Below are 16,342 nucleotides of genomic sequence, written 5' to 3'. Positions count from 1 at the left end.
ATTCAAACTGCACCTCCTCTGCTAGAGAACAGCAGTCACAGTGCACTGGGGTATTGGAAGAACACTGTCACTCTTTAATTTCCTTAACTATTGTTTCTTCAGTTAAGACTGCCCCAGAAGTTCCCACCCCACAGTTCAGATCTGTCCCCCCATCTTGCCACCTGAATGGGACCCAAATATCAGCTGCCTTAATCACGGTAGGGCTATTGGAGTGGATTGGTGATTCTTTAGTCACCCCACGAGGTGATCTACCAGTCTTAGGGAGCACACAGAACCCCATTTGGGACTTCAGGAAACCCATCCTGTTCAGATTCAATGGCTTCTCACAGCCAGCGGAAGAGGTATGTTTAAATACTGCTTCCCCTGCCCTGCAGATTAAATCCTAGATTTCGCTTCCAAGTCCTTAAAAGGGGGGCACTTGGCAAATGAGTCAAATTTACATCCTATGCATATATCAACCAGACTTTACCAGAGCCCATACATAATTCTAGAGAACAAAGAATGGGTATTTGGGTGCTGACTTACCATGAATTTGGTGTAGGACAGTTTTAAATTTTTATTTATATATAATTTTATAATATGACAATCGATACAAAAAGATACAGAAAAAAGCACACCAAATACAAAGACACTAATACAAAAAGAATATGAAAGACAGAATATAAAAACCCGACAAATAAGTGAATTGCGCTGAAATTACTACTATCCATAAAATTGTTCACGTTTAAATCCAAAGACTTAATAATTACCATCTTTAACGTCATAACTACCCTCTTTAGCATTATTAGTAAACCCAAGTTACTACCTGATAATTTCGTAATAAACTATGTTATGTGTACTATATGATCATGAACTGCCCAAACTCTTTCAAGATAGTGGTGCTTACTTCATATTATAGGTTTCCTTTAAAGCCTCCAGTGCCTGTTCCTGGGTAATATTTTTCCAGTCCTCTGGCAGGTCTGCTGGATTAGCATTGTAGCAATTTGCAAAATCATGATTGAATTCTTTAAAAACAAACTTCCAGTAATCAGAAGCATTGATGCTGGGATCTGGCTGGATGAGCCAGTCAGGATAATAGTCTCGGTAATCTTTGTACGGATGCCATTCCCATTTTGTTTTTGCATTTCTGAATCTGCACTGGGAAACCACGGAAGTGGAGCACAGTTCATAAATAAGCTTTTCTGTGTGTTCCCATCTAAATCTTCCCAGGCCTTCGGGCCGATGGACAGCTGCAAAATGCTCCTTATGAGCATTCCCACCAGCCTCACAGGGCACTCCGCAGAAAGGGCACTGCTTCCCGCAGCCGAACACTCGCTTGAAGATCTCATCCTGGGGCCTCACGGGCAGTTTGGAGAGCTTGGATTCAAGATCAAGGGCATCAAACTCAAATAATATATGCTTTTGCAAATCAGGAAGAAAATTTTCAACACACGCAACAAATTGGCTGGGATTAGACATGTTCTTAAATTGTATTCCCACCAGGCTGTCCTTAGACATAACCAGCTCCTTCTGCATTTCTTTGCTAAACATTTCCAAAAATTCTGATAGCTTTTCAACACCTTTATGCATCAGGTTCTTCAGAACTTCCCTAATTTTCTTTACTATTGCCGAGAGAATCTCATTCTCCAGGTTCTTCAGATCCCCCTTTTTTCTATAATGGTCTAATACTTGTCTCCAAATCCAGCTCTTGACAAACTCTTCATAAGATCTGCTATATTTCACATAGTTATTGACATTTCTCTCTTCCAACAGCTCCTTCAGGACTGTAAACTGAAAGAAGCTCCGACTGGCATATCCAATGGACTGTGTGCTGGTGAGAATGTCATCCACTATTTCAATCCCAAGTCTTTTGTTGACATAATCTACCAGGGCAGGATGGAGGCACCGGTCACAGAAATTCTTAGCCCTGGTTTGATGGGCATCCTTTTCCAGGTAAAGATCTGTGAAAGTGGAGAAATACTGAGGTTTCAGTTTCTCCAGGCGTACACCGGGATCGTTTTCCTTAATGAAATCTTCATGCATCTTCTGAAATGAATGAGCTGCTTCTCCCAAAATGTGAAGCTTCAGATCCACTTCAAAGGAAGGTGACGTATGAAGGTTTTTAACCTCCTCTTGCTGAAGCTTTTCACTGATCATATGCAGAAGTTCAACACAATAGGTTTCATCATAATCTCCTCTGGAACTGGCCTTTTCATTAATGTACTGCATGCATTCGGACATCAACGACTTAGCAAGTTCTTCAGCTTTACACAAATGGTCCTGTTCAGAAAACAGGCTCTTCACACGTTCCCAGACTGATGGCTTTATGTACCCTGATTTCATCTGAAAACTGTTCATCCTGTAGTTTAACAAAGATTTTGCTTTTTGTAGATTCAGGTTGATGGAGCTTCCACGACGGGAGAAGTTCTTCCTCAAACACAATTCAATATCTGAATATATTTGCCGATTCTCTAGATGCACTGGTGATATTTCTGACAAGGTTTCTTTCCACATACTTTCAAACTCTCTTTCTAGCATGTGATGATCTAGCTTATTCTTTTCTTTCCTGCATTTTTCAAGAAGCCTGTCAACTTTTCCTTCAATTGCTTTCAAGTATTCAGTTTGAAAAGTATCGATCTTTTGACAGCCCTTTTTAATGTGAATGGCATCATTGCATTTGTTATAAGAATAACTTTCCAGTTCGTGCTTGAGGCTATTGGTGTTCCTGACAAAATCTTCTCTGTACTTTTCCACCAGATGCAGATTCGATCCTCCGCTTTCAAAGTATTTGTACAGATTCTCCAAAATCTGTTGTTCTCCACATAATAGTTCCTGTTGAAGCTCATGTTGCCAGTCCCGGCAGTCAAGCTCATCAGCAGAAGAATTCTGGATCAAGGTTTCTTGCTCAGATACCCAGAGATGCATCTCTCTGCGGAAACCCCAGTCCCATTCAGAGTATTTTGTGGATAGCTGGTTATAAGCTTCTGCTATGAGGCTGTTTCGGAAGCTGAAGATGAAGTTCTCATGTTTCACGGCATTCCACAGGCTCTTAATCCACTCAATAAATTGAGGGATGTCTTTGGGTCTCTTTTTAACTGAACGCTCCCTTAAGAATTCAAATAGGTACTTCTTTAACTCAAAGACCTTTTCACTGTACCCTCTATTAACCGAAGCCATAGGTGGGACTCCGTGCCACAGGCCTGGAATGTACCAGTTGTGGATTTCTGGGTCATAATCCATGATGTCTGAAAATCTGATATCCCTGTCTAGCTTTTCCATTATTGCTGCAGCATGGGTCATTTCATTGAGTTGTTCCAAAAGATGCTTTCTGTCCCTCATATTTTGGTCATGCGCAGAAACATCACTGACATTCTGATGAACAAACTGGCAGTTGGGTCTTTGCCCAATCCTCTCCATCCTGAGGAAGGCGTGAGTCACGATTTGCAGGATGTCCTTCATTTCGGTAGCATTCTCCATGGCCATGTTCACTAGTGTTATGTCGCTCAGCCCAATCACCAGAGTGGCCAGCTCATTGTCATGTTGATAGCTGTCTTCCAGTTTGGCCAGTTCAGGAGCTTTTAAGCCTTCTGTGTCAATCACCAGGATGAAATCACAGCCCAGCTCTGGAATCAAGTCCTCTCGGACCTTCAGAAGAGTCATGAAGGCCCCTCGGGTACATCGGCCGCTGCTGACGGCAAACTGCAGCCCAAACATGGTGTTGAGAAGGGTGGATTTCCCAGTGCTCTGCACCCCCAGCACAGTTATCACAAACAGTTTGGATCGACTTCTCAGCTTGCTGTTCAGCAGAGTCAGAACATCAGTAATCCACTGCAGGGGAATATTGGATGCATCTCCATCTATCAGCTCTAGAGGAAACCCTTCCAGCATCAAATCAGCCGCAATGCTTGGAAAATCAAGAAACTGCCTTCTGTTTTTAGATAATTTGCCTTCTCTAACCATCAAACATTCTGCCTCATAAAATTGACCCAGCTCTCTCATGAAGTGCTCAATACCCAAAGAGGAAGAAGAAATCAATTGGTCTATTTCTGTGACCTTCTGACCATCGTCTCCTAACAACGTGCATTTCTCTTTATACTCAGCCCGTAACTTAGAAAGTGTCACCCTAGCAACATAATCCAGGTTAAACTTCATCCATTTTAAGAAGTAATGCTTTTTTGCTAACTGTGAAGGTTGGATGCCATGGATGAAATTTATCAAACCCATGGTGAGGTCGCACTTGTTTTGCTGTTGACGCAGAAGCATCAATTTGCCTTTCAGTTCAGATCTATACTCTTCTGAAGGCGTATCCCCTTGTCTTTCCATTCTGCACAGTTCTTTCTCCACTCTTGCCAGGTTTCTCCAGAGATCACCTTGGAGTTTCAGCATTTCTTTCTTGTACTTTGCTACATCTTGTACATCTCCTGTGATTTCTAAAGCACAGTAACGAGCATCCTGACATTCTTGGCAGTCTTCATCTACCTGGATCGAAAGCTCACGAGCCACAGCAGCCATGCTATCAATGCTCACACTCTTGGGATGAGCACTGATTATTCTTCCAACAGTAGATCGTAGCTGTTCCACAGATTTGGCTGTATTACTATTGGCAGGTTTTGCTAGTATATGTGAACTGCTGAGCTTAAGCACTGGGGCCAAGTCCTTTAAGAAATCAAGAGTTTCACTGAAGTTTCCGCCATGATACTCCAAAATAAAGTAGTACTCAGCTGCCGATTCCTTCAGTGATGACAAGAGGGTATATTCTCTTTCTCCAATACATTCAACAAATATAAACACAGCTGAAGAAACCTCTGATAAAAAGCTGAACTGCACCCAGTGTGACTCAATGTCTCCATGGAGATTTGCAACTGCTACTGGTTCTGCGAAGAGATCTGAACTCTTCTGTCCTCCTGGGAAATACCAGGCTATCTCTACAAGTCCATCAGTGATCTCTCGAGGGACGTTTCCACCCTCCATGTCTCGGTGTAGAAAGAAATCATAGTGCTGCTGGGAGGGACTGAGAAACTCATTCAGGAGTTTGGACTTGGAGAATGTCAGACTCCCCATCCGCACGAAGGAGATGGTCGGCATGGGCGTGAGCACCAGGCTCTCCTCTCTAAAGCCCCTGCTGTCAGCCAGGGAATGGGGCCTCCATTTTTTCACAATGTCTCTCATGGCCCAGAGCATCAAGGTGCATTTGGACGTCTCTAAAGGAGGCAGAAGTAAAGGCAGGGCAAACTGGCACATGGACATTTTGGAAAGGATCTCCTGCTGGAGGATACTGTCTGAACAGAGCAGAACGGCACAAAGGACATCAAGGGGGTTCACAGAATCTCTTTCATCCATCTTGATACTGAGAAAGATACTCTCATCAATCTTCTTTTTCTCCTCCTTTCCCCTTTGATCACCAGATGTCTCCATCTCAAGGCTTGTGCTCCTGGCTGTTACATTCAAAGCCAAGACCTTCCTCAGAAAATGCCTTGGCAATTCTTCTATTGTACAGGGAGTGCATTCCTTGAGACTCTCCGAGCTGATTTTCAGGACTTCTTGCAGGGAAAATTTCTTCCTTTGATTCTTCTCCAACTTCAACTTTGTGAGAATGTTCTTAAGTGCTTTTCTTCTTTCTAAAGGAGGAGATTGTAGAAGCATTATTATTTTTATATCACATAAGAGGGGCTAAGGGGACAAAATTCCAAGGGTCCTGGTCCATTAAGTAAAAAATAAGAGCCTCCTTTAAGAGACACATAGAACCAAAGCTGTGCATAGCTTTTGTGAGAAATTCCAGACTCTGCAGTTATAATTTATTACATACAGTGAGAACATTTGCAAATATGTTTGCTTGGTTTTGCAAAAGCTATTTTGTTCCTGTGCATCAGTTTCTCAATTTGCAATGCCCAGGAAGAAAGGAAGAGTGTGTTTATCAGCCTCTTTTCTATAAACATTAGGACTAACAAGCCATTCTTTAAAAAAAATGATTGGGGGGGGGGGAGTTCTGAAGATGTCAAACATCTGTAATTTTTGGATACATTCTAACATAACTATTATAGATTTTATACGAAACTGATTTACATCACGCTTCTCTTGCCTTGTACTCCACTGATTAGGGTAACATCACATTGGTGACCAACCAAAAGTTAAACAAGTCTTTACTCCGAGCTAGTTTAATTGAACACAAACTACACACATTGAACACAAACTACATGGGCAGAAAGCACCTGAGCTGGTTTCGTGTCTGCAGAAAAGCAGGTCTGATCCTGGGAAACAACTGGCTGTCAGGATGGTCCGAGGGGCCGCTTGGGGTGCCAAAAGGAGCAAGTGACGGGTGTCACTGGTGGCCACCGTCTCCTCCCAGAACTGCCCTGCCTGAACCCAGTCCAAGAGATACTCTAGTTGCAGAGCAGAAGGGGGCGATGAGTACATGGTGTTCCCTGACCCACGTCACCCAGGATCTGCCTGGGCAGCGAAGTACCTCAAGACAGTCCTGCTGGGATAAAATGCTATCTGGGGATGCCCCTTGATGATCCATGTAAGATGGATGGGAGATAATATTAACAAAAGTTTTAGGTGGGCTATGGACAAGAAGATACCTTCGGCAGAGCGTTTCTCCTCTTGCACTGCTTCTTGTTGAACTTCAGTGCTTTGCTTCAGACTTGAGCAGCCTAGAAACACAAATTCACATGAAACTGCCCAGTTGAAAAATCACAGTGGTATAGTCACTCCTGAAAATGTACTCTTAGATCACAAATCTTGAATGTACACGTATGCCAAACAGATTTCAAAATAAGAACCACTTGCTCTCCGAAGAAGCCCCTTATGGAGCTTATATCCTAGAGATCCTGTGGTAATAAAGTAGGCAGCCATTAAGGATAGGGCCTTCTCAGTAAAGGCACCTTTTCTGTAGATTTCTGTCCCCACAGCAGGTCTGCAAAGATATAGCAGACTCTGCCCCCCCAAACCCACTGCAATGTGACATAAACTTGCCCTAATTAAAAAAATGATTAAATGAATGATCAACATGGAAATACATTAACTGAACTAGACAAAATAAAGAAAAGGTGGGAACAATACATGAAGAATTATACAGAAGAGATGAAAGGATTATAGATTCCTTCCAAGAAGAATCTTTTGAAGAAGAACCCACAGTTTTAGAAAGTGAAGTGAAAGCTGCACTGAGAGCAATTGGGAGAAACAAATCACCAGGAGCAGATGGGATATCAATACAGCTGTTCCAGGCCACAGAAATGGAGTCCATCAAAATCTTGACAAGAATATGCCAACAAATATGGAAAACAAAACAATGTCCCAGACTGGAAACCATCAATTTACATTCCAATTCTCAAGGAGATGTCAAAGACTGCAGCAACTATTGGACCATCGCATAAATTTCACACGCAAGTAAAGTGATGCTCAAATTCGTACAACAAAGACATATATGGAACAAGAAATGCCTGAAGTTCAAGTGGATTCAGAAAAGGAAGAGGCACTAGAGATCATATTGCAAATTTACATCAGTTACTGAAGCATATGAGAGAATTTCAGAAGAAAATCAGCTTGTGTTTCATAGATTACATCAAAGCTTTTGATTGTGTGGATCATAAAAAGCTATGGTTGATTTTAAAGGAAATGGGTGTGCCAGAACATCTGACTGTTTTGATGAGCTACCTGTACTCTAGACAAGAGGCCACAGAATATGGAGAAACAGAGGAAAGAATATGGAGAAACAGAATGGTTTACAATTGGCAAAGGTGTTAGACAAGGATGTATTTTATCTCCCTGTCTCTTCAGTCTGTATGCAGAACATATCATTAGGAAAACTGGATTAGATTTAGACGATGACGGAGTGAAAATTGGGGGAAGGAACATTAACAATTTGAGATATGCCGATTATACTACATTACTGGCAGGAAATAGTGAAGACGTGAAATGACTACTGCTGAAAATTAAAGGAGAAAGTGCCAAAGCAGGACTACAGCTGAACATCAAGGCAAAAGTAATGACTACAGGGGAGGAGGAGGAGTTGGAGTTGGTTTTTATATGGCGACTTTCTCTACCACTTAAGGAAGAATCAAACTGGCTTATAATCAGCTACCCTTCCCCATAATGGACACCCTATGAGGTAGGTGGGGCTGAGAGAGTGTGACTAGCCCAAGGTCACCCAGCTGGCTTCATGTGTAGGAGTGGGGAAACAAATCCAGTTCACTATATTAGCTTCCGCAGCTCATGTGGAGGAATGGGGAATCAAACCCAGTTCTCTAGATCAGAGTCCACTGCTCCAAACCACCGCTTTTAATCACTACACCACGCTGGCTCTTAAGGTTGACAATGAGGAAATTGAAATCGTTCAAGACTTTTTATTCCTTGGTTCCATCATCAACCAAAAGGGAGACAGCAGCCAAGAAATCAGAAGGAGATTGAGACTGGGAAGGGCAGCCATGAAGGAGCTAGAAAAGATTCTTAAGTGTAAGGATGTGTCACTGGCCACCAAGATCAGGTTAATTCATGCCATTGTATTCCCTATTACTATGTATGGATGTGAAAGCTGAACAATGAAGAAAGCTGATAGGAAGAAAGTAGATTCCCTTGAAATGTGGTGTTGGAGGAGAGTGCTACAGATACCATGGACTGTCAAAAAAAACATATCAGTGGGTTGTAGATCAAATCAAGCCTGAACTGACCCTGGAAACTAAAATGACTAATCTGAGGCTAATGGTCACATTATGAGAAGACATGAGTCACTGGAAAAGACAATCATGCTAGGAAAAGAGGAAGACCCAACAAGGGATGGATTGACTCTAAAAAGGAAGCCATGACCCTCGATTTGCAAGACCTGAGCAAGGTTGTTAAAGATAGGACGTTTTGGAGGACATTGATTCATAGGGCTGCCATGAGTCAGAAGTGACTTGATGGCACTTAACACACACACACTCTTAAAAAAATAACACTCTATTTTCTCTACAACACTATTGGCACGGTGGGCAGGCGCCTCACTAGACAGACACTCTGGAAGGAATATTTGTACTGTTACTTTAAAAAAAAAAAAACCTGCTCCAGAAAACCAGTGGCCACATTTCTGCCTTTTTCCACTATGCAGAGGGGAGTAGTGATTCACATGCAAGATTTGGGGTCCAAAGAGGAAGGTGAGTCTTTCAACTGACCCTCAGGTTCATCCAGACAGGATTCTGATGACACTTGCAAAAAACTTGGAGCGGACCAGTAATGTGTGAATATTTGTTTATCCCTCACGAGTGCTGTGTGAAGGAATAAAGTTACATTAACTGTCCTTAGCACATAGGAAGAAGGCTAACTCACCACGTGCTGAACATTGTAGAGTGAGATTTGCACTTGGATATGCGATTTCTAAGCGTTCCAGGAACTGACAGCAGGCTCTTTCCCCCTTTTTCTGCACTAGAATCAGCAACTTTCTAACTTGCTTCCTGGAATCCTCTTCTAACTTGACAAGCGCCTCATATTCTTCTTCTGTGATGATGGACTGGGAGATTAAGTCATCTAGGACAAGTTCTAGGTCTTTATGAACGATTTCGATCAATTGCTTTCTTCCCTTGCATATAATCTCATCGGCAGATAGTTTTGCTGAATCCACTGACCTGCGGCAGAAAGATTTATGCATCAAAATTTTAATTTCTTTGCTTAGGATTCAAAGAATTATACTGAGTCAGACCAACAGTCTGTCTAGGTACATTGGGTGGATCTCAGCTTTCAGGTTGGGACCAAAGGGGGATCCAAACTCTGAAAAGGTTGAGGACTATGATCAATGTCAGCCATCCTCCAAAACATTTTCGAGCCTTCCACCCCAAGACCCTTTAAGCACAGGAACCAGGGACAAGCCTGGGATCTTAACATTCTCCAGCTACAGGCACTGTTTCATATTGATGGGTGTGATCCTGCATCTTTCTAGCAGCCTGCAATCCTTCACAGAAATTCCTATTGCCAAATTACAAAATAAAAAAAGTTTAAGGGCAATTTGCTCTGGAAATATATATACATTTGTTATCTTGACAAACTGTTAAAAGGGTTCAATCTGGCATCATCTCTTCTGAATATTCGCATCAAACTGTAAACCCCTCAGTGCTCAATCTATTGGCAACAGACACATTCAAATGCACTTGGAAGCAGGTGTCTGCAAGCTGTGGCTCGAGCCAAATGTGGCTTTTAAAAAACAACAACTGTATGTTAAGATGGAAGGCCTAGGCTAGACTAATCTCTTCCTTGGAAGCTAAGCAGAGTTGGCCCTGGTTAGTACTTGAATGGGAGACCACCAGGGAAGTCCAGAATTGCTACACAGAGACAGGTGATGGCAAACCACCTATGAACATCTTTTTACTTTAAAACCCTAAGGGGCTGCCCTAAGTTGGCTTAAAAGTACCAAGAAACTGGAGCATGGGAGAGCCGTTAAGGAAGAAAACAGAAAGAGGGAGGAAGCGGTTGCTAGCTTTTTTACTGGCTTCTCTTTCTCAATTTTTTGGAGTTTGATCTACAAACATCAGCAAGTGATCATGTCTGTTTCTCCATCTTGTGAAAAGCTTTGCATGCTGATTTCTGCACATCTGGCTGCTATTAAAAGCACAGAAGGCCAGGCTGAGTTTTTGACCAGGTTCACCGGCAACCCTAAAGAAGACTGATCAGTAGCCCTGCTTAAATCTAGACTGTCGAATACTGTTACATCTGTATTGCCAAGGGTTTAACGCTGGTTTGGTTCATTTATGCACAGACATTACCCTAGGTGGGAAGGTCTAGGTGAAACATCTCCTTTCAGGTTCTGATCTGTCTCCCTTAAATAGGATCTCTCTTCAGCTGTTGTTGACTCAGGCATGTTTCTAGTGATCTGCAGCTCAGCAAGGTCCTCTGCTGTTGCTAAAGAGCACTGCTTTGTAGCTAGAAACCAAAAACAAGATAAGCTTTAAAAACATAAGAAAAGCCATGCTGGATCAGACCAAAGCCCATCAAGTCCTCCCACCTGTTCACACAGCAGCCAACTAGGTGCCTCCAAGAAGCCCACAAAGACGACGACGGCAGTAGCATTATCCTGCCTTATGGCACGTAATAGGCATGCTCCTTGGATACTGTAGAGAATAGGTCTGCATTATGTCTAATATTCATTTTGACTGGCCACGGATAGCCCACTCCTCCATGAACACGTCCACTCCCTTCTTAAAGCCCTCCAAGTTGGCAGCCACCACCACATCCTGGGGCAGGGAGTTCCACAATTTAGCTATGAGTTGTGTGAAGAAATACTTCCTTTTATCTGTTTTTAATCTCTCAATCTCCAGCTTCAGCAGATGACCCCGCATTCTGCTATTATGAGGGGGGGGGAAGCTTCTCCCAGTCCACTCTCTTCATACCATGCATAATTTTGCTAGCTCTGTTCATCAGATGTATCCACCTAGGGTGAATGTGTGCAACAGGGGTCAGGATTGTGACTGCTGGCCCCACCCCTCAGCTTCCACACATTCAGGAACATTTCTACACACTCTGCACACATGCAAGATACCTGAACCCAGGTATGCACTGTGCAGAAGGAACCTTTGCACGGCCACCTGCTGCATCGTCTGTGAGTTACACAAAGGGTCAGGTGCAGGGCGGGCATGTCTGGGACGGGCCCCCCACCGTATTCATTCTCCCTAGCTCATCATACCAGCAGGCTATCTGTAGCCTGGTATTAGCAATGCTGTATGTGGTTTTGCACCAAAAAGCAAATTCAGACCCAGATTTTCAACCCAAATGATAGACAAAATTTCTACAGATCAACAGATACATCTTTGCTTCCAAGATCAGCACTCTCAAAGAAAGGCTGTGTGTGTATTCCCCAATCTCAGATTTTTATGCCAAGAAGCCCCGACAAGCACTAAAGCGATTTGCAACTGGAAAGCTGAAGCTCGCTCAAACTAAATCCTGTGGAGTGTGCTTCCCTGGTTGCTTTTCAAGGGTGGAGTTTCCCGACATGTCTGGACATCTAGGGCCCATTATCAGGACACAATGCAACAGCTCTTTCCTTTGTTGCTGGAGGCAGGGTCCTATTTTGGCTTCCAGAACTGACTGTTTCGTTTTTATCCCACCCTTCCTAAAAAGTTAGCCTGAGAAGGAGTAATGGCTGAAAGGCCACTCTTTGAGCATCATGGCTAAGTAGCGATCTAAACCCAGGTTTGCAAGTCCTATCCTGTGAAACTCTGGATCACACTGGCTCTAGTGTATTCATTTTCCAGATTCCTGGCTCTACTTTCTTCCCCTTTGAACACAGGGAGGGGTGCCTGGAATCGTGGATATTTTTCCAGGATCAATCAGTTTTCTTTCTCTAATTTCTTTTCTAGGCAAAAAACTAGTGTTTGGGCTCTGCCTGCTGCCTCCGGGATGGCAAAAGTCTCTTTTGTCACTCAAAAGTCACTCACCTTTTCCCGGGCACCCGGCAGCCGCACCCGGTTTCTGTACTCCATTTCCATCCTCGGTGGGATCCTGATTTGTCACTGCACTTCCTTGGCTGGTGGGCAGAGCCATTTCTGGGTACTCAGCCTTGCTTCCTGTTCCTGAAGGCCTCATTCTAGCATCTGGCTTCTCCACTTCCATTTCTTCCTCTGAGGACACAGAAGGGTCCAGACTTCCAACTCCGTTGCCCCCCTCTGGAGACATGGCTGCGCCCCGCTCCTCAGCCCCGCTCATCAGCTTTGCTGCTGTACTTTGGATTTTAGATTCATTCCCGAGATTTACAGGACCTGATGAGAATCACATGAAAGGAAAGAACAATAATCCTGATCCGGAGATCCAAAGTTTCTTCTATTCACAATTAAATTAGAATACGTTGAGTGCGAGATAAAGTAAAATCAAGTGGTTTCGATTTTCCTGGCCTGGAGATGCAGCAGTTAAATAGGAAAGACAGATGGGAGCCCTGAGAAGAGAGACCTCCCTATTTTCCATGAGGGTTGTGTGGACAGAGCAGTGTGTGTGTTGTGGGGAGAAGCATACCTTGTACCTTTAGAAACCTTTTACACAGTAGTAGTTAAAAGTGTCAAACTAGGATCTGGGAAACCCATATTCAAATCCCCAATTGGCCATGGAAGCTTGCTGAGTGGCCTTGGGCCAGTCGCACACACTCAGCCTAACTACCTCACAGGGTTGTTGTGAGGGTAAAATGGAGGACGGGAGAATGATGTAAGCCGATTTGGGTCCCCGCTGGGGAAGAAAGTAAAATAAAAAATAAAATAAAACCTAACTTTAAGTCATAAGTCAGGTTTTGCCAATGCATGCTATAGTTCAGAAGGATGGAACTTCCCCAACTCCATTTGTTTTGGATACAAACCATGATTTGAGCTCTCAGTTCTTTCTGTCCCCGCTGGGGACCATTTGCTAGTTCCACTTTGTCCCCTTGAAGCACCCAGGTTCTCAGCATTACTGTCTTCCCCCTTGGACTCAGAACTGCTCAGGATCTCAGTGCTGCTTCCTGGCCTGGAGGATAAAGGAATGTTTGGGCTCTCGGCCCTGGTTCCTGCCTCCGGGGACACAGAGGTCTTCAGGATCTCGGCCTGGTCCCCTTTCTCAGGGCACGCGCCAGCTGTACCTAGTCTCTCCATTCCATTTCCATCCTCAGCGGCATCCAGATTCTTAACTGCACTTTGGTTTCCGGAGGGCAGAGGCATATCCGGCTTCTCAGCATCCCTTCTTGCCTCTGAGGAGACAGATGGATCTGGATTCTCATCCATATTTCTTTTCTGTGGAAACGTGAGGGGTGTACCAGAATCCAGGTCCTGAGCTGTATTCTCAGCAGTACTTCCTTTCCCTGAGAACACAGTATTTCTTGAGATAGGAAGTTTATTTGTGGGGTTTACAGGACCTGAAAAGAAAAGAACTAAACTCAAATCCAGATCCTTAACATCCAGGTCCTTAACATCTTGAATTTCCCTATCAAAAACTCAAGGGCTTTCCCTCCCCCCTTTTAGTGGAGACAGCACTGTGATAAAGCATCCTGGAAGACCCTTGTTCTGTCACTGGAAATGAGGGACTGATACCGTTGGTCTCAAGTTGCTAGACCTAGGTGAGGAATACACCTCTTTCCAGCCTTTGTCCCACTCAATCCCCTTTTGCGTATCTCACTGTTGCCACCACAGGACTCCAAAAGGTTTACGGTCTTCTGGCCTGAATTTTCACTTGTGCCGTCAAGTCTGCATAGGGTTTTCAAGGCAGGGATCGTTCAGAGGTGGTTTGCCATTGTTTCCCTCAGCATTACAACCCTGGTAGTAATTGGAGGTTGCCCATCCAAATACTAACCAGGACCGACCTGCTTAGCTTCTGAGATCAGGCTAGCCTGGGGCTGTCCAGGTCAGATCCTCTTTAACAGCATCAGAATCTCCCCATTTCTTTCAGCCAAAGCGGACGCAGGAGAAAATTCTTAAAACTGTGCTTGTTTGAGATATTTTCCACTAAGCAGGTCCTCCCTACTTCTCCTTTATAGCTTGATATACATCAGTGGTTCCCAAAGTGGGCAGTACCACCCCCTGGAGGGCGGTGGGATTACCTAGGGGGGCACTAAGAGGCAAGGGGGCAGCAGGGGGGTGTTAGAGGTGGGCCCCTTCAACTGTGTTGTTCACTAACTTACAATAGATCAAGCTATGGCACCAAATTTGGTGGAAACTTATCAGAATTTTTCCCCCAGACTTTGAAGAGCTGGTACCGCTGGATCAAGTTAATCAGTTTTGTTGAATACATTTCAACTAAAAAAGTTTTAATTCTATTTTGAATAGATGTGCTGTTTTGAAATTTTATTGTTACTGTTTTGAAATTTTATTGTTATTATCTTCTTTAGCGAGTCATGCAAACCCCTATTTTGAATAATGCTTTTTATAGGGTAGGGGGCTCTGGGGTTGAGTTTGTGGAACCAAGGGGGCGGTGGCCTGAAAAGTTTTGGAAACACCGATATACATGATCGATCGTGGGTGCAGAGACCAAATAACTCCAAATTCAGGGGGGGGGGGGATTTCTCAAGCATACTACACTGGATGCAGAAAAAAGTGCTGTTGAACAGCATGAGATGGCAATATCCGAGTACAAGAAAATCAAATATGTTAAAAAAAATCTTCTCCCTACAGTTCTTATCTCTGTGACATTTAAAGGAACAGGAAAATCTGATTTGTTGATCAGATTAAAATAATCCCCGTTACCTTCTTTCGGTTAGTCATCTCTCACCAGGCCATATGTGGGGGTATCTCTTGCTTTCTTTGATGGTTGCTTCCCACCACCTTCTCAAAGCACGGCTACCCCCAGAAGACCCCCAAAGAATGGCGGCCCCCTCAGTGGGCCTCCTCCTCCAACATCCCTGAATGTAAATAAATCAGGGCCCTGACCTGGATGGCCCCCGGCTAGCCCTATCTTAACAGATCACAGAAGCTAAACAGGGTTGGCTCTGGTTAGGATTGGGTGGGAGATAGGGTTGCCAGGTCCCTCTTCGCCACCGGTGGGAGGTTTTTGGGGCGGAGCCTGAGGAAGGCGGGGTTTGGGAGGGGAGGGACTTCAATGCCATAGAGTCCAATTGCCAAAGCAGCCAGTTGGCAACTTTTAGTTTTCCGGGGAGGAGGAACAGACGCAGAGCGCCAGAAACCACGACTCACCATGTTCCAAATATTCAGATACTGGGCACAAGCTGGGGAAGGCATGCCTCAGGTTTTCCAAGCAGTCTAGGAACTGTTCATGAGCGGACTCTCCCTTTCCCAGCACCGTGTCAATCAGGTTTTGTAGCAACCCGTGCGGATCCTTCATGCGACTCAAGGAGCAATACTCGCCCTGAGTGAGGAGCAGATGCGAGTCCGCAGCATCCAGGATCAAGTCTGGCTCTATTTGAAGAAGAGCTTCGGTCAGCTTCCTCCTGGCCTTCTGTATGACGTCAGAAGGTCTTTCAGTGGAAGCCATGGTGGAGGGAGCTGAAATGGGTTTGAAAAACGAAAAGAAAAAAAACCCCACACCATTTAAAGTAGATAAGTTAGAGAGGGGTGCTAAATATTTTGCGTTGTTTAATCAGAAAATGAGAGCTGAAGGAGTGTGGGAACAAATCCTCTGCTCTTCTCTGAGCTCTCTCTACACAAAGTGGGCCATGCAGGAAGCCCATGGAAGAACTTCAAGTTGATTAAATGGACAACCACCTTAAGTTGACACAGTGGACATTCTCTATTCTCACAGAGTCAGGAATCCTTTACCTTTATCTGTCTAGACATTAGGAAGAATTTTCTAACAGTTAGAGTGGTCCCTCAGTGGAACAAGCTTCCTTGGGAGGTGGTAAGCTCTCCTTTCCTGGATGTTTTTAAGAAGAGGTTAGATGGCCATCTGTCAGCAATGCTGATTCTGTGACCTTAGGCAGATGTTGAGAGGGAGG

At 44.1% G+C, this 16,342-nt stretch overlaps 1 protein-coding gene across 1 annotated transcript; it reads right to left on the bottom strand.

Annotated features, from left to right (window-relative positions):
- Positions 1–882: 882 nt before the first annotated feature.
- On the bottom strand, positions 883–15,882 carry LOC130490386 (interferon-induced very large GTPase 1-like). The gene is made up of 7 exons (XM_056864211.1): positions 15,585–15,882; positions 12,378–12,698; positions 11,483–11,540; positions 9,401–9,578; positions 7,636–7,642; positions 6,561–6,632; positions 883–5,597 (listed from the first exon to the last, which is right to left on the bottom strand). The coding sequence occupies exons 1-7, from the start codon at positions 15,880–15,882 to the stop codon at positions 883–885; spliced, it is 5,649 nt and encodes a 1,882-aa protein (XP_056720189.1).
- Between the last annotated feature and the right edge of the window lie 460 nt (positions 15,883–16,342).

The sequence above is a fragment of the Euleptes europaea genome, chromosome 18, assembly GCF_029931775.1.
Source record: "Euleptes europaea isolate rEulEur1 chromosome 18, rEulEur1.hap1, whole genome shotgun sequence".
In the NCBI taxonomy this organism is placed as follows: Eukaryota; Metazoa; Chordata; class Lepidosauria; order Squamata; family Sphaerodactylidae; genus Euleptes; species Euleptes europaea.
This window is presented reverse-complemented; position numbering and strand designations above follow the sequence as displayed.